Consider the following 25758-nt stretch of genomic DNA (forward strand, 5'->3'; position numbering starts at 1 on the left):
TTCTTTCACATAGTTTGTCCTCTTGTCCTTTAAAATCTTTAGCATACGTGTAATAGCAATTTTAAAGTTCTTTTCTGCTAATTCAGACATTTGGGTCACACTGGGCCTGTTTCTGTTGACTTTTCCCCTCTTGATCTTGGATCATAATTTCCTATTTCTGTCCATGGTCTTACTTTTTTTTTAATAGACTTTATTTTTATAGAGTAGTTTAAGATTATAGGGAAATTGATCTTACGGTAGAGAGAGTTCCTGTATACTCCTGCCCGTACATATGCTTGACATTCCACACCAGAGTGGTATATTTGTTGCAGTTGATGAGCCTACATTGACAAATTATCACCCGAAGTACATAGTATATATTAGGGTTCACTCTTGGTGTTGTACATTTCATGGGTTTAAAAGATACATAATGACATGTATCCAGTAATGTCATACAGAATAGTTCTTCTGTTCTCCCTTGCTTTATCCTTGCCTAACCCTGGCCCCAGCCCCTGGCAACCACTGATCTTTTTAACTGTTTCCAAAGTTTGGCCTTTTCCAGAATGGTATGTAATTGGAATCATACAGTATGTAGCCTTTTCACATTGACTTCTTTCACTTAGTATTATGCATTGAAAGTTACTCTGTATCTTTTCATGATAGCTCATTTCTTTTTAGTGATGAATAATATTTTATTATCCTGATGTATCATAATTTATTTACCTGTTCACCTACTGAAGAATATCTTGGTTTTTTCCACATTTCGGCAATTGTGAATAAAGCTGCTATGAATGTCCATGTGCAGGTTTTTGAGTGGACATACATTTTCAACTCGTTTTTGTAAATACTAAGGAGTGCAAATGCTGGGTCGTGTGGTAGGAGTGTGTCTAGTTTTGTAAGAACTGCCAAACTGTTTTCCAAAGTGGCTGTACCATTTTGCATTCCCACCAGCAATGAATGAGATTTTCTGTTGCTCCACATTCTTGCCAAAATTTGATGTTGTCAGTGTTCTGGGTTTTAGCCATTCTAATGGTTGTGTATTGGATCTTACTGTTGTTTTAATTTGCATTTCCATAGTGACAGAATAGGGAGCATCTTTTCATATGCTTATTTGCCATCTGTATATCTTCTTTGGTGAGGCATCTGTCCAGGTCTTTGGCCCTTTTTTTTCAATTAATTAATTAATTTATTTATTTTTGGCTGCATTGGTCTTTGTTGCTGCACGCGGGCTTTCTCTAGTTTTGGTGAGCGGGGGCTACTCTTAGTTGAGGTATGCGGGCTTCTCGTTGCTGTGGCTTCTCTTGCTGTGGAGCACGGGCTCTAGGCACACGGGCTTCAGCAGTTGTGACATGCAGGCTTCAGTAGTTGTGGCTCGCAGGCTCTAGAGCACAGGCTCAGTAGTTGTGGCGCACGGGCTTAGTTGCTCTGCGACATGTGGGTGGCGCACGGGCTTGGTTGCTCTGCGACATGTGGGATCTTCCCGGACCGGGTCTCAAACCCGTGTCCCCTGCATTGGCAGGCGGATTCTTAACCACTGCGCCACCAGGGATGTCCCTGGCCCATTTTTTAACAGATTGTTTGATTTCTTATAGTCGAGTTTTAGGAATTCCTTGTATATTTTGGATAACAGCCCTTTATGAGCTAGGTCATTGTAAATATTGATATCTCCCAGTCTGAGGTTTGTCTTCTCATCCTCTGGACAGTGTCTTTTGCAGAACAGAAGTTTTTAATTTTAAGTTTAATGAAGTCCATCTTATCAGTTCTTTCTTTCATGGATTGTGCTTTTGGTGTTGTATCTAAAGAATTATTGCCATACCTAAGGTCATCCGGATTTTTCCCTTTGTTATCTCCTAGGAGTTTTTATAGTTTTGCATTTTACATTTACATCTATGGTCCATTTTGAGTTAATTTTTGTGAAGGTGTAAGGTCTGTATCTAAATCCTTTTTTTTTTTTTTTTTTTTTGCACGTGAACATATAGTAGTAGTTCCAGCACCATTTGTTGAAAAGACCATCTTTTCTCCATTGTATTGCTGTTGCTTTTTACCAAAGATCAGCTGACTATATGTGGGTCTATTTCTGGGCTTTCTATTCTGTTTCATTGTCTCTTTGTTTCTTCTTTCACCAGTGTCACACTGGCTTGATGATTGTAGCTTTACAGTAAGTCTTGATGTCCAATAGTGTTAGTTCTCTGACTCTGTTCGTTTTCAATATTGTGTTAGCTATTCTGACTTTTTTGCCTCTCCATATAAACTTTAGAATCAGTTTGTCAATATCCACAAAATAGCTTGCTGGGATTTTGATTGGGATTGCATTGACTCTATAGATCAAGTTGGGAAGAACTGACCTGTTGACAATATTAAATCTTCCTGTCTTGCCTTGTAAGTTTTTCTTGGACATTGTGTATAAAAGAACACTAGCAACTGAAGTAGATAATCAGATAATTCCCTTCCCTGCCTCTGCCCCCTGCCCCCTAGCCAAAGCTTTCCCTTCTTTCTGTCTGGCAACTACGTTAAGGGACTGATCTCTTAGATTTCATTAGGTGTTGAGTTGGGTTGAAATTTTAGTTATTCTATCCATTTGGATTTTTAATGTCTTAAGGTTGGGATCAGGTGCCTCTCTCCAGCAGAGGTTGAGGATCTAAACTCCACAGCACACAAATCTCTCTATACCTCCTAGCCCCACTCAGCAGATGTCCCATGGGAGAGTTGGTGGAGAATTACCTCTGTGTTTCGCGCTCCTCCAGATTTCAGACTTCCATGCCAGCTCACTTATGACCATTAAGAATTTGACTGATTTTTCCCTGTCCCAGTAGTAGACTTTTCTTGTCCTCTGCCTGTGGCAATCCTGCTCCTCTAAGACACTGATTGGTCAATGTCTTAGGGATAAAAATGGCTGCTGGTCTCTGCTCACCTAGGTAGGGCGGGTTCATCTCTGGAAATCAGTCCACAGCTCTGCATTGCCTTAAAAAAAAAAAAAATGCTTTTTAGTTTATTGGGTGTTTTCTTATTACAACAGAACCAGTGATCTTTTTATGACCTTCTTTATCTTAACTGGGAGTGGAACTTCCAAAGGTATACATTTAGAGAACATTTTTCAGTAATGGATTTGGGACTTGGGATGGAGTGGAGTTTGGGCCATGAATTTTTTAAAATCATGAGTGAAACTGAAGCAGTCAGTAGATTTGCTCACTAAGCCCAGATGACCTTGAGATGAGACTGACATCAAATGAAATATTTCTTATATACTGGGAGATTATTGCTACAAGTTGAAAAGTGCTTAATTGATGAATCCTAATAAAGGGATGTTTTGGATTCCTTAGTATTTGAGAATGACAGAGAAAAGAATCTCATAATTCTTCATATGACTTTTAGTTAGGTCTGACCCGAGTATGCCTTAAGAGAAATATTATTCCTATAGTAATAGATTTGATGATGTAATTACAGAAGTTTTCTTAACTGGCACAATTGGGAAAATTGGGTCAGTTAATCAAAAAAGTTGATTCAAGTGGAGATCCTTGGTATCAGAATACCCAACTAATAGTAGCTTAAATCATAAGGATACATGTTTTCTTAAGAAGAAGTCTGGAGGTACATAGTCTTGGGGTTGTTCCATTCAGCAGAGTTCAACAATCAAAAAAATGTTTTTTAAAAATCCCCAACATGAACACTGGGTATTTCTCCTTCAGTGCCCTTCTCTCCTTAGTGTGTTGACTTTTTAGCTTCATAGCTGTAACTTCATGGTCCATAAAGTAAACTCCTGTAGTCCAGATACCATGTTCAGATTTAAAGGAGGAATGTTGGTTGGAGTGGGTATTCTTTCAAAAAGAGTCCCTCAAGTGGTTTTTTCATTTTATCAGTGAAGAACAGCAATTTTCCAGAAGCTCTTGCAAAGTTCCCTATGTCTCATTCACCAGAACTGGGCCTGGTAGCTAGCTACCCTTTAGCTGCAAGAGAGCTGGGAATGTAAGAATCTGTCAAAAAGAAGTAAGAGAATATGATTTATTGTGCCAGTGGTTCTCAAGGTAGGGGAATGGGGTGTTTATTACATAACTTCTGTTAGGTAGCATCTGGAAACACGTGGAGAATATTGACATTTGGTGGGCAGGGTTTAGGGGTACTGAACTTTTTGCAATGCGTGTGACACTTCCAAAGAAGGTAGAATGTCTAGCCTAAAGTGCCAGTAACAGCCCTGTTGAGAAACACTGGACTATTTGGAATTTATTGTTGAAAATACACATATTACCGCCCCAAACAAAATGGTCAAAAAAAGAATGGGAGAGAATGGCTTGGGATGGGCAAAGAGCAATGTCTTCTATAGGGTCATTACATAGTTTAAACATTTTATTATAATTTGAAGCCTGTCAATGTATGTTAAATGTAATTGATGGGGGGGAAGCTGTTTCTTTGAGTATGGATCCTCTAATTAGTTTAGCTTTGTTTTTTTCCTCATATAAATCACACCCATAGCCATCCTTTATGATGTACTTTTAAAAATATAGAGGAAGAACTTAAATATTGCAGAGCAACCTGAGAATCTGGGTATAGAATTGTTCTTGCTGCATTTCTGATTTTTAAAAGAGACTTGGCCTATTTGCTTTCTTCCAGAGTGTCCTGCCTAACTTTCATTAAAACAACTATCTTTGCACTCTTGTTTTTTAAAGAGGAGATGCAGACCCAAATACCTGTGCTTTTTTTTTTAATAAAAAAATAAATAAGTTTATTTATTCATTTATTTTTGGCTGCCTTGGGTCTTCATTGCTGCGTGCGGGTTTTTTTTCTAGTTGTAGCGAGCGGGGGCTGCTCTTCGTTGTGGTCCACGGGCTTCTCATTGCGGTGGCTTCTCTTGTTGCAGAGCATGGGCTGTAGGCGCGCGTGCTTCAGTAGTTGTGGCGCATGGGCTTTAGAGTGCAGGCTCAGTAGTTGTGGCGCACAGGCTTAGTTGCTCCACGGCTTGTGGGAGCTTCCCGGACCAGGGCTCAAACCTGTGTCCCCTTCATTGGCAGGCATATTCTTAACCACTGCGCCACCAGGGAAGTCCCTGCACTATAATTTTGTCAGTTTATTTGATTGCATTTTATAGTTAAAATAATAAATTGGCATAAACAAGTTTAGGAACAAACAAATGACTCTTGGTAATCACGTCACTTAGTTTTGGAATTCCAAAGTAGTTGTTTACTGGTTGACAGTCAGTGTGCCCCAGGCATCAGCTTCTGTTACCCAGGGAAAACTAAGCATTGGTTAGTCCAGCAAGTTGATTAGGTGGACATCATTTAAGAAAGTTACTGCCATGTATTAAAAATATCTAATTAGCTGAGCTCTAGACTTTTTTCCTGAATTATAAATTGGGTGACTTTAATAAATACCAGACTTCATCACTTCTCTTTCTTTTAGATTTTTGTTTTTCTTAATCAGAAGCTATTAAAACTCCAAGTAGTTTTAAGATTCTACCATTTTACCCATGAAAATGTTTTGCTGTTCAGAACATATTAAGCACCTCTCATAAAAACCTATTTCTTAGAACTTAGATTTTTCTCAGGAAGTGGTGAAAACTATAATTTAAAAAAACATATATACACATGACAGGGATGTTAGAGAAATGGAAAATAACTGTCGAAAACAGATGTTGCTCTGTAAATCATTGAGTTCCTTCCAAAGTAATTTTAAAAATTGTATTTCAGAATCAGGTGGTCCTTAGTTATGAAAAGGCATTATTGAAAAAATTTTCTTATATACCATTATTGTGTTACTTGCAAGAAAGGGTATTTAAATACTTCTCTTTTAACATGTGCTTTTAAGGGCATTTGTTCTTCAAACCTCCATTGTAGAGAAAATTTTCCTTTCACATTTTTTTCCTTGAAAAGATTTTAATTTAGGTGAATTAAAGGGTGGCCTTCAAAGTTTTTATTCTTCAACTCATCTTTTAAAAGAAAATTTATAAAAGCAGTATGTGTACCTAGAAATGGAAATTTCCAGAATTGTAAGGTATAAAATGAAAAAAAAAAAAAAGCCTCCTTTTTCCCTACCTTGTTTCCAGTCTCATTCTCCACTGGTTAAGCACTTTTGCCTTTTTCAGTGTTTCCAACATTGTATATATAGCTTATATGTATATATATATATATCTCAAGCTGTATATAACTGTGTTTTAGTAAAGTCTTCTTTTCCCAGTTTTTACTAGCTATATTTTGATGTTTAGTTTTGTTGATTGCCTTTAATTTTAATATTTATAAATGATATTTGACTCCTTGGTGACTGCATTCTCCCCCTCTTTACCTTCCACATTCTGTCAGCTATAACTAAGTTTTGTAATTGTTCAGTAAGTATTATTTAATTCACTGTAACTTAGTGAAGTAGTTTTCATTCCTCTTTTATGGGTTACAAAACTAAGACAGAGGTTAAGTTCTTGGTTTTATGAATAGAGGCTTTAGTCCTTCAGGCACACTCCACCGTTTCAAAAATATTTATTGGTTACTTGATTTTCAGTGCTATGACTTGGGCTATAGTGTGTGTCAAACGAAGTCTTAGTCGTTTTGGAGCTTATGGTCTATATTTATAGTAAGTCTCATTGTAGGCCTCAGCAGTCTAGACATCCCAAAACTCCAGATCCCTGTAGCTTAATCCCTGGATCAAAGAAAATTGGTCGTGGGGTACAGGATACAGGATTTATCAAAACAAATAGTTTTACTGGAGGAGTAGAAGCTTTTAGGAGTTCTAGCTTCTGTTTAGTTCAAATATTGCGGAGAATGAGAAAAGTACACTGGAGGAGATCCTGCTATCATAGCATACCTACAAAATGAAAAGTCTATAAAACATCTGTAGAATTGAGTCAGATTTTTCTAAAATAAAACAAATTCTTGTGTATATTCTTTGATTTCTGACTCACTTAATGAATTAAAAAACCCCACTGTGTCATGGGACTTTCGTTTTTCTGAATACCTTCTTTAAAACTGGAAAATTAAACATGTTGGCTAGCTTTTAGTGGTTAAGTCATTTAAAATGGGAAACCATGAATCTTGAAATACTCTAGTAGTAATAAATATAGCTAACGGATTTGAAGGTTAACTTCACAGAGCATTGTGCTTAATTTTGCTTTAATAGACTGATTATATCATTCATGCCTGGTTGACTGAACACAAATCAACATATAAGATACCTTCATGTTTTTTAATTCCCAGAGGAATTTTTTGGGGGTAAATAAATTGATACAAATTAGTTTATTTTACATTTAGGAGGGAAAAGAAATGACATTAGTTAAGGTCTTTCTGTGTACCAGGGACTCCTCTAAGCATTTTACCCATATTAAACTCCTCTTAGTTCTTTTAGCAGATCACTAAGTAGTTACAATTAATTTATAAATGAGGAAACAGCAGAAAGAAGGATATGTATTTTGCCTGAAATCACACAGCTAGTGAGTGACGTAGTTGGCTCTAGGGTCCATGAATAATAGACTAGGTTCTTATTATTTATTTGAATTTCAACAAAATATATTGTGTGTACAATAAATTTAGCTCAGAAATAATTGACCCCATCTTCAGTGCTTGTCCTGACTCACAGCTCCCAAAACCTTTGGAATTTCCTAAGTGATGGGAGAAAGTGTCTTTTGTTACTTTAATGAGATGACCTTTGGAGCTCACCCAAGGACAGGGGCTGTTTGCCAGTGGAGCCGACTACAGAGGGTTGGAACTTTCAGTTCTCACACCCTGATCCTGGGGAGAGGAGAGGGGCTGGAGATTGAGTTCTGTTACCAGTGGCCAATGATTTGATCAATTCTGCCTCTGTAGTGAAGCCTCCAAAAAACCCAGAAGGACAGGGTTCAGAGAGCTTTTGGGTTGGTGAACACATGGAGATTCGGGGAAGGTGGTGTGCCTGGAGAGGGCATGGAAATACGTCTTTATCATTATTGTTGTTAATACAAGATTATTTTTGCAAAGTGTCCAAACATGAATTAAAACCAGCTGCTTGCGGGTAGTTAAAGTATATTAATACTTTTATTATAACATTTTATTAAAGTAGAAAAAACAGGAAATACAGATAAACTAAAAGGAAAAAAATTAAATCACTCAGATAACCTCTGTTTATATTTTGGTGTATGTCCTTGCTGACTTTTAAAATATTCATAAGTACATATTTACGTTTAAAATTCATTTCAACAAAATATTTGTATATATTTCAAGAGTCTATAATTTGTTTCTCTTATGCAGTTTTTCTGCAGTTTTTTTATGCTTTCTGCCTTGGGTACTGTCCAGAAGAGCATGTGACCGAATTTTGAATGAGCTAATTTTAATTTACTTTTGTTTCTGAAGACTTAAAATTTTAAAAAGAGATGGTATTTAGAATATATCTATTTCAACATATAAAAAGTGTTAGACTTGCTGTCGAACTAAAAATGTCTGCTTTTCAAATTCCTTTAGTAATTTTAAGTAAAATTTTAATTGAAATACAACATGTAAAGAAAAGTACCCAAATAATGAGTGCTCAGCTTAATGGTGTAGTTTTGCAAAGTGAACACCCACATGACAAGAAACACCACTAGCATCTCAGAAGCTGCTCTGTGCCCCCACTGCAGTCAGTGCTTTTCCCAGCCTCAGGTCTAACCACTCTGCTGACTGGATTCATTTGACATTCATTTTTCACTTCTGAATAAATGGTATTTGAGCAAGCCTTGGGCCTTGGGCACAGTTTTGACAATGGGTGATTTGAACTTTCCAAAATAGTCTACCCCATCTCGCCCCACATCCCCACCACCAAACAGTGAGTCCCCATGTACTCATCACTTAGCTTTAACAAGTCACAATTCATGGGAAATCTTCTTGCATCTACCCCTCCTAATTATTTTAAAGTGAAACCCAGGTGTCACATTATCATTTTAGTGGATATTTTTAAATATGTATTTTTAAAAGATGAAAAGATTGCTCTTTTTTTTTTTTTTTTTTTTTTTTACCGTAAACAGGATTTAAAGAGTATAACCACACCTTTAAAATTTAATTCCTTAATATCAGATATTCCCTCAGGGTTCAGAATCTCCCCAAATATCTCGTAATTTTCTATACTGTTTGAATTAAGGTCCATATGTTGCATTGGTTGGTATGTCTCTTAAATCTCCTTTAATCTAAAGGTTCTCCCTCTAGGTCTTTTTTTTTTTCCTTGCCGTATTTGTTGATAATTTTTTTGAAAAGCTGGTTATTGGTTTTATTTTTCAGGGTATTCTTTCATGTGTATTTCCATTCAACCATTTATGAAAGTGATTAGTATGAACGTATATAACTTGAACGCACAGATCTAAATGTTTGGCTGATGAATTTCAACAATTGTATACATCAATATATTCACCACCCAATGTATTTTGTTTTTAATTGTAATCTTTTTCAAATGGAAAAAGAGGAAAAACCCCTTCCATTCTTTAGGCTCTGAAGTGTAGAGTAACTACAGTGGGGTTGGGGCAAAAAAAAATCATTGATTGCTATCAGCAGTGTAAAGCGTTCTGCTTTTTGGTAGTCAGATGGGTGAATTAAGAATATTTGGGGTTTGGAAAATGCCACTTGCTAGCAGAGGGATATGTGTAACATGTTAGAGCTAAAGGTGAAAGGTGTAAATGCACTACATTGAAATTTATATCTTTGCAAAAAAAAGCTGTGGCTATTTGGTTCTTCCTCTGAATTGCATTTACCCTTCCCAAAACCTCCACCTCTGTCTCAGTTTCAAGTAGCAGACACATTTCATCTCATCTAAGTATTCTAAAGATAGGAGGATCATGTGATTATTGACTCCAGGAAAGAGTTAACTGCAGTTGAAGCATATAAATGTCTTTATTATCTTATTTGACAGATATTAGCCAACTTGGTTCTTTCATCTTTGCCTTGTCCAAGATTTGAATTTATTGTCGTATTTAACTTTGGGGACTTTTTAATTGTGTTTTCTTAAAGTAGTACATGGATTTTAGTTTGATACCATTAGGAAGGTAGAGTGGAAGTTACTAAGAGTTACTGAGTGGCTGCTCTCTGTGAGGTATCATCTCTTAAATGCAGTGCTCTAAACTCCTAAGTAATGTATGTGATGACAGCTATTTTGTCCATAGCCTAGGTCAGGAAACAGAATGAGAGTTCCAGTGATTTGCCCAAGACCATATAGCACATTTCAGGAAATGGGATTTAAACCCTGAACTTTTATTCCAGAACTCTTAAAAAGTTTTCACTTAAATATCCTGTCTTCATAAACATTAGAAACCTAAGCAGTAATAACTCTGCCCGTTGCAATTCCTGCTGCTTATACACGTACATGAAAAAACAATCATACTTAAAACATTTTAAAAAATTGTATCAAATCCAATTGTGATAACATTTCCTGCGTGAACATGCAAGTTTCAACTTGTATCAAGAGAAAGTTTTTGTACTAAAAAGTCAGTAAAGCAAACTACTTTATCTAGTGCCTACGGTGCAATATAATGACGTTAGACCAGTATTGTTATTTTTAAAGACAGTAGGAAAATAGCTTATCAAATTATCTTCAGGTAATTCAGTTCAGGACGTATGACTTTGTTATAAGTTGGGGTTACTTAAATTCTAGCTTTTCATTGAATTTGTCGTTTAGTTTTTAAAATGAAAAGTCTCCATTTTCATTTTATGTGAAATAGATTTATTTTAAAAACTTTTCCCAAAAATAACATATTAATGTAAATTTGTTTTTAAAGAGGGTGATATCTTTTATTCCCTGTAGAAGCATTTTACCTATATTCAAATCTGGATATGATTCAGATTTTTGTTTCTAGTTTGAAAAAAATGACTTCTGTGACTATTGTTTCTGCTCCTTTTTTCTTTTCAAATCTTGGGAACGCATTACCATCATAATTATAGTCTGAATTTTACTTTACCTTTGGGTGCTCTATTTTTTAAACAAATTCTGATTTTAAATACTTTAATCCAAATTGTGATTTATACCAAGTTTATTTCTAGACTTTTTGTCCCCAGCTAAGGTCCTGCCCTCTCCCAAAAAGACCATTCTGGATTATTTAAGAAAATCAACCTCCTTTCAGACTTGCCGTAGTATTTTTAAAAATATAGTTGCCTTTTTCTTGGTTTCATTGAGCTTTAATATTCTCAAACAAATCTCAGAAAGAAGATGCTGGTTTTCTTTAATAGAAGTACATATTGCTTCTTGAAAGGCATTTTTATTTAAAGTTGGTTGGGTAAGACAAATGGAACAACTAGTTAAGCTCATTCCTTCTGTACTTATTTTTAACTTCAAAGCTCCTAGTTTTAACCTCTGGTTCAGTCCCATCTTACTAGATTTAAGTGGCTTTTGTTTTGTTTTGTTTTTCATGCAGGTTCTGCTCATTAATCACCACGAGTGTGGATCTGAAGAAGAGTTTATTACCTCTCTTTTTTTGAGTATGTTTAACTTCAGATACACACAACGTAGCCTCTCCTTCCCTATTAGATTCTTAGAAGGTAGTTATATTTTTATAGTATCCTTCTTGTGACTTTGATAGTTGTGATCAATAAGAATAAAAACTATTCCTTACATATTGGGCTACTGCATGCAAATCAGTTCATTTAAAACCTCCTGGAGGTCTTTGGCATGCCAGACATAAAACCATGAGTGTTTGTTTGTGGAGGTAACGATGTTCCAAAGAAATTTAAGACTTTAATTCTCTTATCAAGAAACTGGGTGAGTTATCCTTTAGGTTCTGGGAATCACTGACCTTAAGGGGCTTGCTTTTGGTGTGTGATTTTTTTAATTAATTTAAAATGGGAAATGATAAATTAGAAATGCTATTGTGGTATTAGATCTCTGAATGAATAGTAGAGAGAAATTAGCTTGTATTATACCTATTATACAAATTACCTGATTTATCATGTCTTATTAAATATTAATGAGCATATACTTTTCCATGTCTGTAATTTTTAGACACATTGATATATTTTTCTTATTGTACATGAATATGATGTATGAAATGTGATAAATAAAATTAATTCTTTTTTTTATATATATATGTCTAGGGTTGGAAAAAAGAAAGAATTCTAGCTGAATATCCTGATGGCAGGATAATAATGGTTCTTCCTGAAGACCCAAAGTATGCCCTGAAAAAGGTAAATTTCCAGTGAAATTTCACACAGAATAAATAGTATAATTTTGCAGCTAATTTTAAGAGTATAATGTATTGCTGGCAGAACACATTTAAAAACCAATTCTGAAAACAAGAAATAAGCATTTAGTCACAACCCAACTGAAAAATTATGCTTTAACTTTGTAGTGTATCTAGCATAAGTGAAATGAATTTTTAGTGGATTGATTGATTACTGTCTCATATTACCAGTAATTTGAGTGATGGTATGAAGGCATAGTAATGAATAATGGCACATAAATTATTTCAAGAATCAAAATTAAAATAAAAATCTGAATCATAATTTGTAAAATTAAAATTAATAAATGTCATTTTATTCTGAGTAAATTTCTAAATAAAAGCTTATTGCAGAAGGGGATCTAGTAGTAGGTCATAGTTATCCTTAAGTTAAACATGAAGTAATCATAATGTTAAGGTAGAAAATAATATATATTCTGATTTATAAATGTAATGGAGAAAACTTAAAATCCTCTGTGAGCCAGGTTTTAGTCCAATTTAGGGTTCAGAGAAATGAACCAGAGAGATAATGAAGTCTGGAACCATTGTATTATATAGAGTACCCTAAATGTCAGGAGACCATAGGACAAACTTATTTTTAATGAATATATTAATTACATTTTCAAATAATATACTCAAAATGTTTTTCCTCCAGATGCTTTTTCAGAAGTACCTCATAATGTAAAGCAATGGGTCTGATCGTTTATCTGAAAAACTTAATTAAACTAGAGTGTTTTCAACATATCTAGAAACACAAGGAAAGTAGTTTATTTACTTTTCTCAGGTTAATAGTTGGACCTCTTTAAATTTAGGAATACTTCACCTGAAAGGGAGGTTGAAGAAAAACACTTTGAACCTGTTATTTGAAAATATAGCTAACATTCCACTTACAGATCCTTGAACAACGGTTGGGGGAGGCAGTGTTAATCTACATATAATTCGGTGTGCTAGGTTCCTCTATATCTTTGGATTCAACCAACCACGGACCATGTAGTACTGAAGTATTTACTATTGAAAAATACCCATGTAGGGCTTCCCTGGTGGCGCGGTGGTTGAGAGTCCGCCTGCCGATGCAGGGGACAAGGGTTCATGCCCCGGTCTGGGAAGATCCCACATGCCGCGGAGCGGCTGGGCCCGTGGGCCATGGCCACTGAGCCTGCGCGTCCGGAGCCTGTGCTCTGCAATGGGAGAGGCCACAGCAGTGAGAGGCCCGCGTACCACAAAAAAAAAAAAAAAAGAAAAAGAAAAATACCCATGTAAAAGTGGACCCATCCTGTTCAAACCTGTGTTGTTCAAGGATCATTTGTATAAGTTTATCCTGTGGTTCCTGACTTTTCGGGTACCCTGAATATATAACTGAACAATCCCCGTTACTCAAATAAGCCCCCATGTTACCACTGCTGAACAGTATAGACAGTAGTATTTAGAATGGCACATAAACCTGTCTTGTATTTGAAACATTGATCCTTGCACAGAAACAAATACTTGTTGAATTAATGTTGGATTAGTAACTGACTAAATGAAAATTAAATTATGGGATTTTTGGAATTCCAACTGTTATCATTTGGAAATGCACAGTGGGCACTTTGCTTTACTGCATGTGGCGTCCATACGTTTCTTACCAAGACTCCACAGAAAATTCTAATTTCCTCATGTTCATTTCTCAGGACAGACTCTTAGTAACCTACAGTTCAGTATGTTACTGGTTAGTAATAGGTTAAAAATTAAAATCTAAGGAATTGTGAGTCATTTGCCTTTAGTAACTGAGTCAGGTATTGTATTGTGGGATATTCTAGGATTAGGAGGACTTGAGTTTTCATCACTGAATAAGGGATGTATTACATGGTATTCTGCATGTCAGAGGTGTGAGTACCTAACCCTCTTAGGTGTTATTTGCATTTTAAACTTAGTGTCACAAATGAATGTTTATTGGACTGAATATTTGCAGATTATTTTTTAACTGGGGAAGGAACTAATGTTTGGGTGCCTACAAAAATCTTGACTTTGAGAACCTATAAAAGTTTGAGCTTACCGTATTTGACCTTGACCACAATTCTAGGAGGTAACAGAAAGAAGCAGTTCGATGCCATATTAACATTATAGGTTCAAATCCCAGAAATCGCAGCTCTTTGGTTCTAGGTGTCCCATATCTGACATGGGAAAGTTACTTTTGAATTTTATTTCTTCTGTATGCAAAAGAAACTATAAGCCTCTAAGAGGTGTTGGATTTAAATAAGATAATATTGATAAAGTGCTTTGCATAATGTCTGGCCTATAAATGGTTGATAAGGAGTAAACATTTATGTCTGTCCTCTGTGTTCACCTGCACTTTACTGATGAGAGTATTCATTAAGCCTTGCGAAGAACAGAAGTGTGGCTTGCCTGGTGAAGATTCCAGTGAAGCTCTCTCCAGTACTCAAACCCACGATCCTTCTAATGGGAAGTCTTTGTTCTTATTACCTATTGTAGGAGCTCTCACTCCTGTTGTTCCCAGACTGCTGGGCTTGACATTACTCTCCATTCTTTCCTCCTTTTGCAAATTGGTCCACAGGGCTTGAAAAACATTTATTGGTCAGGACAGTCATTCAGAAGCACTCTTCAGAGGATATCCTGCTTGGAATAATATACTCAATTTATTGAACTGAAATAGTATATTTTTACATATATAAAATGCTTTTGTTGTTAAAAAAAATATTGTTCTTTATTTGGCAGGTTGACGAGATTAGAGAGATGGTTGATAATGACTTAGGTTTCCAGCAGGCTCCACTAATGTGCTATTCCAGAACAAAAACACTTCTCTTTATTTCTAATGACAAAAAAGTAGTTGGTTGCCTAATTGCAGAACATATCCAATGGGTAAGTGATTTTTAAAGAGTGGTCGTATGTAGTATGGTGTTTAAAGAGTTACAGGAATAACATAATCCTGGTAAATTTTTCAGCGTTTTATGTAAGGAAGAGTATGAATGCAAGAATTCCTGTGTGTAATTCTTTACTACAGTGGAGTTGTATCTTGCATGGGAATTAGTTTCTCAAGTCAGTATAAAGTATAAGAGAAAAATTCTGTAACTCAAAAGTACTATTAAATTTTGTTCGGGAAGTTTCCTTATTGGCTGCTAACGTAATGTCTGTCTCAGTCCCTTCAGCGCTGGAATAAATCAAGGGTTGGCAAATTACAGCCTGAAGGCAAAATCCAACCTGTTTTTTATAAAGTTTTATTGTAGCACAGCCATGCCCATTTGCTTACATTTTGTCTGTGGCTGCTTTCACACTACAAAGACTGAGTTGAATAGTTGCAACAGAGGCCAGGTATGCTGCAAAGCCTAAAATACTTATTGCCTGGCCCTTTATGAAAAGTTGCGCACTCCTGCAGTGGATCACCACTTCTTTGGTTGAGCTCTAGATGAGGACTTGGCTTGTATTTAAGAGCCAAATTGTGCAAAAAAAAAAAACAATAGTATCTTTTAGTTGCCTGCAAGTGGATGCTTCTTCATAAAATTTTCTAATAAAGTACAAAGTCGAAACAAATCTGCATGAGTTAATTTCCATATGTTAAGCTACATTAAAAAAATTCAGCCTGAAATTGTGTAGTTTATGAATCTTGCTGTTTGTAATTACAAATTTGATTTAAATAAATAGCTGACAAAGTAGTTTGGAGATACAAATTCGATATAAAATGACTAACTCATAGAAGCTTGCCATACTGTAATTGAGTTAATTTTTGCATAGTACAAATTGTGTGGGTTTATTTTTTCTTTGCAGTGGATTTATTCTTTGCTTTATCATTTATCCACTTGATAGATCCCTGAGTCTTGATTGTCCCACTTTTAAGAGATATCAACAATGTCATGCTTGATTTTCCTGAATGCCAAAGTGCTTTCAGTGTGTATTGAATAACTGTTGTGTGTTTAAGGCTTGTCCTTAGCAACTCACCCCCCTTAATTTCACTCCAACCAGCATGATTTATTACTCCTGAGGAGGGTTAATAGTAAGATACCGACTTGAGGGAAGTATCAGTTTTTAGATGAAATTGATGATTGAAACAAATGAAGTTAATTAGATGAGGGAAATTAAATATTTGAAGTCAGATTTGCACAGAGTGACAAAGATATTTGCAGATTTTATGATAGAGCATTCTTACATCTGTTTGGCAAATGACTAAGCATTAAAAGAAATTGCAGACATCTGTCTTGTTTTTGACAGTTTCTTACAGTGTTTTGTATTTGGTTGTTGTTCACAATGAATGTTCTTCAGTAAACCCTTGTAGCTTTCTGGTTTTTTTTTTGGCTGCGCTTTGTGGCTTACGGGAGCTCAGGTCCCTGACCAGGGATTGAATCGGCCATGGCAGTGAAAGCGCTGAGTCCTAACCACTAGACTATCAGGGAACTCCCCACCCTTGTGTTTTTTAAATTTTTATTCTACCTAGTTCCAAAAATGACTTGTAGCAGTGTTTAGATTAGAACATAGTTGTGTAATATTTGCTTGTTTGTTCTTTGTTAACTCTCAGTTGTGTTGTCTGATTGTTTTAACTTCTGTACCACGTCCCATCAGAAGGCTAGCCATGTCCCTTTTTGGCCACTAGACTGGCAGAAGAGATGTATGTTTTCTTAGAGTTTTTTTTTTTTTTTTTTTTCAAGAGGTAAGAGTGTAGGGAAAGGACCTTTTTAACTCTTGATTCCTCTGCCATCCCTCATCCTAGTTCCTGCACAGCTGTGAACCCTAGTACTATGGCAGCAGGCCCGGAAACAGTTGTGACTGCCGAGTTTTTAGCATGTCCTTTTGCTGGTCCTAGGATATGGGAGGTAGAGAAAATTAGCATTCAGTTCCTATTATGTGCCAGCTGTGATGGCAGGCTGCTTTGTATATATTTCCTTATTTAATCTCAGCAATTCTCTGAAGGAGGTGGTGGAGAGTTCCAATTTGTTGGTAAGGAACCCAGAGCATAATTAAGTAACTTTATCTCATGGTCACGTAACTAGCGAGTTAGAACAGAATGTAGATCCAGGTCTGTTTATTTCCTAAAATGAGGGTGAAAGCGTAAGTGGTTCCCATAGTTTGTTAAGAAGCCAGACAAAAGTAGTGACCTCCTCACTAAGGTCAGTACTAGACAGTTGCTTAACAATATTCCCACTTTAAAACTCCCGCCCCTCCAACAATGTCTTTGTGTATAATGGAGTCACTCTGCCGTGCAGCAGAGACTGGCACAACATTGTAAATCAACTATACTCCAATATAAATAAATAAAGTTTAAAAATTTCCCCCTATTTTGCTACATATAGGGCTACAGAGTTATAGAAGAAAAACTTCCAGTTATCAGGTCAGAAGAAGAAAAAGTCAGATTTGAAAGGCAGAAAGCCTGGTGCTGCTCAACATTGCCAGAGCCTGCAATCTGTGGGATCAGCCGCATATGGGTGTTCAGCATGATGCGTCGGAAGAAAATCGCTTCTCGCATGATTGAATGCCTAAGGTAACTTCAATGTAATTCTTCAAGTCATTTTCAGTAGTTTAGGATTTAAGCAGAGTTTTATATGAAGAATGGCATTTAGGGGCTTCCCTGGTTGCGCAGTGGTTGGGAGTCCGCCAGCCAATGCAGGGGACATGGGTTCGTGCCCTGGTCTGGGAAGATCCCACAGGCCGCGGAGCGGCTGAGCCGGTGAGCCATGGCCGCTGGGCCTGCGCGTTCGGAGCCTGTGCTCAGCAACGGGAAGGGCCCCAGTAGTGAGAGGCCCGCATACCGCAAAAAAAAAAAAAAAAAAAAAAAGAATGGCCTTTAGTTAATCTTAAATGTGTAACCTTTATTTATATTAATTTAAAATCTGCATAAGATTGTCAGTATGTTGGATCTGTGAGTGCTTTTTTTTTTTTTTTTTTTTTGCTGTACGCGGGCCTCTCACTGTTGTGGCCTCTCCCGTTGCGGAGCACAGGCTCCGGACGCGCAGGCTCAGCGGCCACGCTCACGGCCCCAGCCGCTCCGCGGCATGTGGGATCTTCCCGGACCGGGACACCAACCCGTGTCCGCTGCATCGGCAGGCGAACTCTCAACCAGTGCGCCACCAGGGAAGCCCTGTGAGTGCTTTTTATGTGAAGTTAACCTGAGGGGGGAAGAAAGCACTATGGGTTAAGTATTATTAAACCATTTTAACTTTTTAAATTTGCATCTATGATATCAGGCCAAAATAACCCACTTATTTCAAATTGCGTTCAATATTAGAGAATCTTAAAGATAACCAAAGAAGTAGGGGAAATTTCTTGGGAGTTTAGCTTTTGGGAAAATTTGTCTTAATTTAAGAATAGTATTTGTAAATAATCTAAGTCTCTTAATAGTTTTTCTTCTTGCTTTTATTGCTTGATTTTTAATCAAAGGTATAGAGAAGATTCAGAAAATTACATGTTTTTTGCTCTTTAAAGCATCTTTGCTAAAGGATTAATGAAAGAGGTTTAAATTAATCATGCAAATGAGGTTTTTTAGGTTGGTCTCTTGTGTCTGTTTATTCATAGAATACCTATCTACTATTACTTATAGGTATAGCTTTCAAAATAATCCATTATTGTTATAAGTGAGAGCCTAAGACTCTTAAGTCTCTTAGAGCCTTACTGTGTTTCAGGTCTCTCTCCCTTATTTTTGTTTTATCAATGAGTAGTGATCCAGAAGGGCTTAGATCTACCTACCCTTCTCTTCACAAGAGGCAGGTCTATTTTTAGCTCTTTCAGAACTAAACCTGGAAAATGCAGCTGATTAAATAATTGTCCTAAATGAGGGTATTGTCCCTCCTTTAAATCTTGTAAAACTTAGGTCTTGTCAAAACCATAAGATGGTTCTAGTTTATAAAAACATAAAACATTGTAGTCATTGTGTTTGTTCTGTGTGATACTGAGATTGCCACTCTAAGCTTCCTGTTAAAACCATAGAGGTTTCTAACTTTTTTCATTTATTGTTCCTTTATGTACCCATCTCATCTTGTTACGATTACAATATGAAAATTCTACTAATAGTCTATATCCTGGCAAATTTTAAAACATTTAAAAATAACAGCTTTATTGAGATATAATTACATAGCACAAAATTTATCTTGTTTTTAGTTAACCATTTTTTCTTCCAGTTTTATTGAATTATGATTGACATACAACACTGTATGTTTAAGGTATACAACAAATGATTTGACTTACATACACCATGACATGATTATCACAATAAGTGCAGTGAACATCCATCATCTCATATAGATACAAAATTAAAGAAATAGAAAAATTTTTTTCCTTGTGATGAGAGCTCTTAGAATTTACTCTCTTAACAACTTTCATATATAACACACAGCAGTGCTAATTATGTTTATCATATTATACATGACATCCCTAGTACTTATTTATCTTATAATGGGAAGTTTATACCTTTTGACTGCCTTCATTGAATACCCCCTCTCCCCAAATCCCCACCTCTCGTAACCATAATCTGATCTCTTTTTGAGTTTGTTTGTTTATTTGAAGTATAATTGACCTACAACACTATGTTAGTTCCTGTTATACAATATTGTTTCCGTATTTTTATACATTTCAAAATGGTCACCACAATAAGTCTAGATACAGATATGTCACCATACAAAGATATTACGTAGTTATTGACTATATTCTCCATACTGTGCGTTTCATACCATTGACTTATTTATTTTACAACTGTAAGTTTGTGCCTCTTAATCTCCTGCACCTATTTCTCCCTCCCCTCCTGCCACCCTCCCCTTCCCTCTGGCAACCACCTATTTGTTCTGTGTATCTATAATTGTGTTTCTGTTTTGTTACATTTATTTGTTTTGCATCTTAGATTCCATGTGTAAGTGAAATCATACAGCATTTTTCTTTCTTTAACTTATTTCACCCTCTAGGTCTGTCCATGTTGTAAATGGCAAGATTTCATTCTTTTTTGTGGCTGAGTAATATTCCGTTGTATGTGTGTTTGTGTCTGTGTGTATGTCTCTGGTTGTGTGTATACACACAGCATCTTCTTTATCCACTTATCTATTGATGGACATTTAGGTTGCTTTCATATCTTGTCTATTGTAAATAATGCTACAATGAACACAGAGGTGCATATATTTTTTCTAATGTGTATTTTTTTCCTTTGGGTAAGTACTCAGGAGTGGAATTTATATGGTCATATATGGGTCATATATGGTAGTTCTATTTTTAATTTTTTTGAGGACTCTTCATACTGTTTTCCATAGTGGCTGCACCGGTTTACATTTCTACCAACTGTGCATGAGGGTTCCTTTTTCTCCACATCCTCACCAAGACTTGATATTTCTTGTCATTTTGATAATAGCCATTTTGACAGGTGTGAGGTGATAATACCTCATTGTGGTTTTGATTTGCATTTCCCTGATGATTAGTGATGTTGGACATCTTTCCATGTGCCCGTTGGCCCTCTTTTTGTCTTCCTTGGGAAAATGCCTTTGCAGATTCTCTGCCCATGTTTTAATCAGGTTTTTTTTTTTTGATGTTGAGTTGTATGAGTTCTCTGTATATTTTGGGTATTAACTCTTTACTGGTTATATCGTTTGCAAATATCCTCTCCCATTCAGTAGGTGGCCTTTTTGGTCATCTTTTTAAAGTGACACTTTCTGGGTTTTAGTATATTTAGAAGGCTGTGTAACCATCACCACTGTCTAATTCTAAGACATTTCCTTCAGTCTCCCCAAAACCTGATACCCAATTTCCCCATTTCCTTCTCCTCCAGCTTCTGGCAACCAATAATCTACTTTTGTCTCAATAGATTTGCCTATTCTGAACTGTATTTTTTTTTAATGTTTATTTATTTATTTAGCTGCATCGGGTCTTTGTTGTGGCATGTGGGATCTTCATTGCAGCATGTGGGATTTTTCGTTGTGGCGCATGTTGTGGCATGTGGGCTCTTCGTTGTGGCATGGGCTTCTCTCTAGTTGTGGCGTGTGGGTTTTCTCTTCTCTAGTTGTGGCGCAGGCTCCAGAGTGCGTGGCATGCAGGCTCTCTCATTGAGGAGCACGAGCTCAGTAGTTGTGGCGTGTGGGCTTTGTTGCCCCACAGCGTGTGGGATCTTAGTTCCCTGACCAGGGATTGAACCCACATCCCCTGCATTGGCAGGCGGATCCTTAACCATTGTGCCACCAGGGAAGGCTGTGTATTTTTATTTCTCTTGGTAAATAGAGAAATACTTGCGTATGTATATTTCTTTTGGTACATACGTAGGAGAATTGGGCCATATGGTAACCATATAACATTTTGAGGATCTGCTGAACTACTTTGCAAAGTGGCTGCACTGTTTTACAACTCCACGAGCACTGTTACAAGGGTTCTAATTTCTCCTCATTCTCACCAACACTTGTTCTTATCTGTCTTTTTAGCCATCCTAGTGGGTATGAAGTGGTATTTCATTGTGGTTTTTGATTTACATTTCCCTAATAGGTAATGATGTTTGTTGGCCATTTATATATATCTTCAGAGAAATGCCTATTCAATCAATCCTATGTCCATTTTTAAATTGGTTCATTTGTTTTTCTCTTCTTGAGTTGTAATAGTTGTTTATATATTCTGGAGATGAGTCCCTTATCAGATATATGATATGCAAATATTTTCTACCATTTTATGATTGTCCTTTCATCTTCTTAGTATTCTTTGAAGCACAGAAGTTTTTAATTTTGGACTCCAAATTATATATCTTTTTTCCTTGTCACATATCTAAGAAACAGTATCCTCATCCAAGGCCACAAAGATTTAGGCCTGTATTTTCTTTCAAGAATTTATAATTTTAGTTCTTATATTTAGGTCTTTGATCCATTTTAAGTAAATTTTTGTGTATGATGTGAGGTAGAATCCAACTTCATTCTTTTCAATGTGGATATCCAATTGTTGCAGCACCATTTATTAAAGAGACTTTTCTTTCCCATTGAATGGTCTTGCCACCTTTGTCAAAAATGATTGATCATAAATGTGAGGGTTTGTGTCTGGACTCAGTTCTTTTCCATTGGTCTCTTATGCCGGCAACCCACTGTCTGGAATACTGTAGATTTGTTGTAAGTTTTGAAATAAGGAAATGTGAGTTCTATAAATTTGTTCTTTTTTAAGATTCTTTTCACTATTCAGTGTCTCTTGCATTTTCATATGAATTTTAGGACCAGCTTGTTAATTTTTGCAGAGAAGCCCAGTATAGATCAATTTGGAGAATAATGCCGTTTTAGCAATATTAAGTCTTCTGATTCATAAACATGGGATGTCTTTCTGTTTACTTAAGTAGCCTTTAATCTCTTTCCACAACGCTCTATAGTTATCATTTTTTAGGTCTTGCATGTCTCTAAATTTAATCCTAAGTATTTACTCTTTCAGTGTTATTGCAAATGGACTTGTTTTCTAAATTTCATTTTGAATTGTTCATTGCAAGTGTATAGAAATACAATTAATTGTTTAATATCGATCTTATGTCCTACAAACTTGCTGAACTCATTCTTTATTAGATCTAATAGTTATTTTGTGAATTCCAGAGGATTTTTGTATATAAAAGATCATGTCATCTGTAAAAAGAGATAATTTTACTTCTTCCTTTCCAATGTGGTTGCTTCTTATTTCTTTTGCTTGTCTAATTTTCCTGTTTTAATAGAAGAGGTGTGAGCAGACGTAGCCTTATTACCCTGTTCCTGATCTCTGAGGAACAGTTTTCAGTCTTTTTTTTCCATTAACTTTGATGCCTTTTGATGCTCTTTATCAGGTTGAGGAAGTTCCTTCTATTTAGAGTTGTTGAAGTATTTTTATCGTGAAAAGATGATGGGTAAATGTTTTTAAAACTATGATTGCTTTTTATAAGACAATTATTTTTAAGTTTCTAGAATATACAGCATTACCTAAAAAGTCTTTATTCAAATTTTGACAGGTTTTTCCAATTTTAATGATTAAAAATAATATACTTTTTTTTTTTACCCTTCTACTCCCCCCCCCCTTTTTTAATAGGAGTAACTTTATATATGGCTCATACTTGAGTAAAGAAGAAATTGCTTTCTCAGATCCTACTCCTGATGGAAAACTGTTTGCAACACAGTACTGTGGCACTGGTCAGTTTCTGGTATATAATTTTATTAATGGACAAAATAGCACCTAAAATAAATTCATGCCTGCAGTCCAGAAGACATCTACTGAAGAGAATGGATTGGTTGCTGACTTTAACCAGGAACTAGGGCCATTTTTATTACAATGAACTCAGGACTGGCAACAACTCTAAGGTTGTTCCATTTTCATAAAATTGGAAAAAATGCAGTAATTGCTTATTGTTGTTTTGTTTTTTAAAGAAGATATTTTATTATCTTTTACAGAAATTTATGATTGATGTATTTTATCTATAGTTATTTAGACATGTTTACATGCAGCAGATAATTGTTCATAGTGGACTGAAACTAATGCAAGGACTATGGTCTCAGTGATAAGTATATTTTGAAGTTCTTAATTATGGAAATATACCAGTGTAGCTTGGTACTGTATTTTTTTATATTGATCTGCTGATACCAGTTATAGTTTTAAAGATTGTATTTTCACAGAATGCAAACCAATGTTTTTGCATTATTACTCAAGGAGGGTGTGATGTTACCTGTTTAGGAACTCAAAGCTAATTCTTAAAGGGTCTGGTATATAATTTAAAAGAATCCTCACAAAAAAGCAAAGCCGAACTTTTTCTTCCATTTCTCTCTTTCCGCTTCTTAACAGCAGCAAAAAGTGGAAGGTGGAAAAGAATTGAGGCTTTCCTTCTTGGAGAGCTGTAAGTGACTAGAATTAGAATGGTACCCTCTGGTTTATTTATTCTTTCATTCTGGTTTCACTTTTTAAAGTAAATGGCAACTGGCACACTTCGGCTATTAACAGTCCCAAAGAGATTTATGAAAACCTGTGGAATAGTTGCAAGCTAAATATGGAGGACTTGGTATCTGCTTCGTTACTCCTCAGAAATACTACACTGGGTATATGCCCTCATTATTGGACTTCATTTTGATACTTGTCTATCCTTCATAGTGCCCTCTACTTTTAAAGGGTTTATATGTTGAAAAACTGCTGTGGCCTTTTATGACCTGTATATAATGTAGAATAAAATAATAAAATACTTGATAGCTTTTTCTAAGTGATAAATATGATAATGGTGTATTATTATTGTGCTTTTTCAGGAAGTTTGTTAGTTTTGATACCTTGAAATAAGATTAAAACACTGGCTTCTTAAAAGGTAGTTTTCACCAGTTTGCCATAGGATAAGTATGTCAGTAACATCTCCAAAAGACAAGATCCTAACATCAGAATTTTCTGCTCTTTCAAAGAAATAAAGAGCCATGGCCCAAGAATGAAGCACCACTGTGATTTAACATAGATTAATTTTATGAGCCGAAATTAAAACCAGCTAAAAATTAGGGCTTTTAAACTATGATTAACAGACAGGTATATATTTTATCACCCTTAGATGTGTGCTTTTAAAATTAATAGAGTGGTGTAAGGCTCTGCAGTCTTTATAGGGTGGAGTGGTAAGGCAGTGTAAATTTTTCCCTCTGATTCATCATGATGGTCCAACTCTCAGCACTGCTTTTCTCTTTGGGCTTGAGACTCTTCTAGTTATCCCTGGTCTCAACGTTTGCCTGACAGGGACTGTAATTTTTTAAAAACAGGATGAAATTTTCAGGTGTAGTGTAGATGTCCTAGTAACTGTTAATCTCATAATACAGACGCAATTTCCATATAAGCAATAGTATGCTTCTTTGGGGAGCCAAACTTGGTGGTTTCAAGGGGACTTGGAAGTAGAGAGGCTATATTTATTGGTTGGTTTAAAGGTTACCATTACTAGGAAAACGGTTTTTCATGTCTGTATTAAAGACACAGCCCCTCAAATAAGTTTTACAATCTAGCTATTTCTCTAAGAACAGAATTATTAATAATATTTAACACTTGAATGTTTGCCATGTGTCATACCTTGTGTTTAGTGATGCATTATTTTATTTAATTATCATGACAACCCCATGAGGTAGAGTTTACAAGTGAGGAATCTAGAACTTAGACGATAATTAAGGGCTTACAGTAGCAGTCTTTGTGAAAGATGCTGAAAACTGAACTAAACCTATGATGTGTGGGTGAAGATGAGGAGACAGATGAACTCTGAGGAGATAAAACTGAAGAATTGATAGAGTTGATAACTGACCAGAGAAGGATCATGACAGGAGAATCTAGAGTAATTTTCATTTGGGTAATTGACTGAGAAGGGCATACTGGAGAATTAGGTTGGCAAGATTAGATGGGGAAGGATGTGTTCAGTTTTGCTCACAATTTTAAGGTGGTTGCAGAATCTCCAAGTGGAAATATCTATTTTGTATATAACTGAACATTGTAGATCTAGAGCTTGGAAAAAGTTTGAACTAAGCAAATTTATTTAGTTATTTGAAGGTTTAGAAGAGATCGCCACCCTGAGGTTTATGAACTGAGAGGGTAGGAGAGAGTATTGAGGAACACCTGAGAATGCACGTGCAAGGGAAGAACCATAAGAGAGTGGTAGAAACCAAGACTCAAAGAACGGTCGACACTGTCACACCACAGTTGAAGGCTGAAGAGTGATGATAGAAGAACGGTCTCTGTGGAGTGGTGGAGGCACTGGTGGACACAGTGAGTAAACACTAATGGCCACAGAC

General features: G+C 36.0%; 1 protein-coding gene across 4 annotated transcripts in view; it reads left to right on the plus strand.

Annotated features, from left to right (window-relative positions):
- Positions 1-24223, plus strand: part of ESCO1 (establishment of sister chromatid cohesion N-acetyltransferase 1) — a 72503-nt gene extending 48280 nt beyond the window's left edge. For 3 of the 4 annotated variants that reach the window (XM_060310995.2, XM_060310994.2, XM_030842587.2), the window contains 4 exons: positions 11973-12062; positions 14807-14950; positions 17371-17558; positions 23060-24223. In XM_060310995.2, coding sequence (XP_060166978.1) covers positions 11973-12062; positions 14807-14950; positions 17371-17558; positions 23060-23207 — 570 coding nt within the window. In that variant the 3' untranslated portion in view covers positions 23208-24223. Of the gene's footprint in view, positions 1-11296; positions 11421-11972; positions 12063-14806; positions 14951-17370; positions 17559-23059 lie in introns of those variants that run through there. The other variant, XR_009566489.2, reaches the window with a different exon arrangement.
- The last annotated feature ends 1535 nt before the right edge of the window (positions 24224-25758 follow it).

Source organism: Globicephala melas, chromosome 13, assembly GCF_963455315.2.
Source record: "Globicephala melas chromosome 13, mGloMel1.2, whole genome shotgun sequence".
Lineage (NCBI taxonomy): Eukaryota > Metazoa > Chordata > Mammalia > Artiodactyla > Delphinidae > Globicephala > Globicephala melas.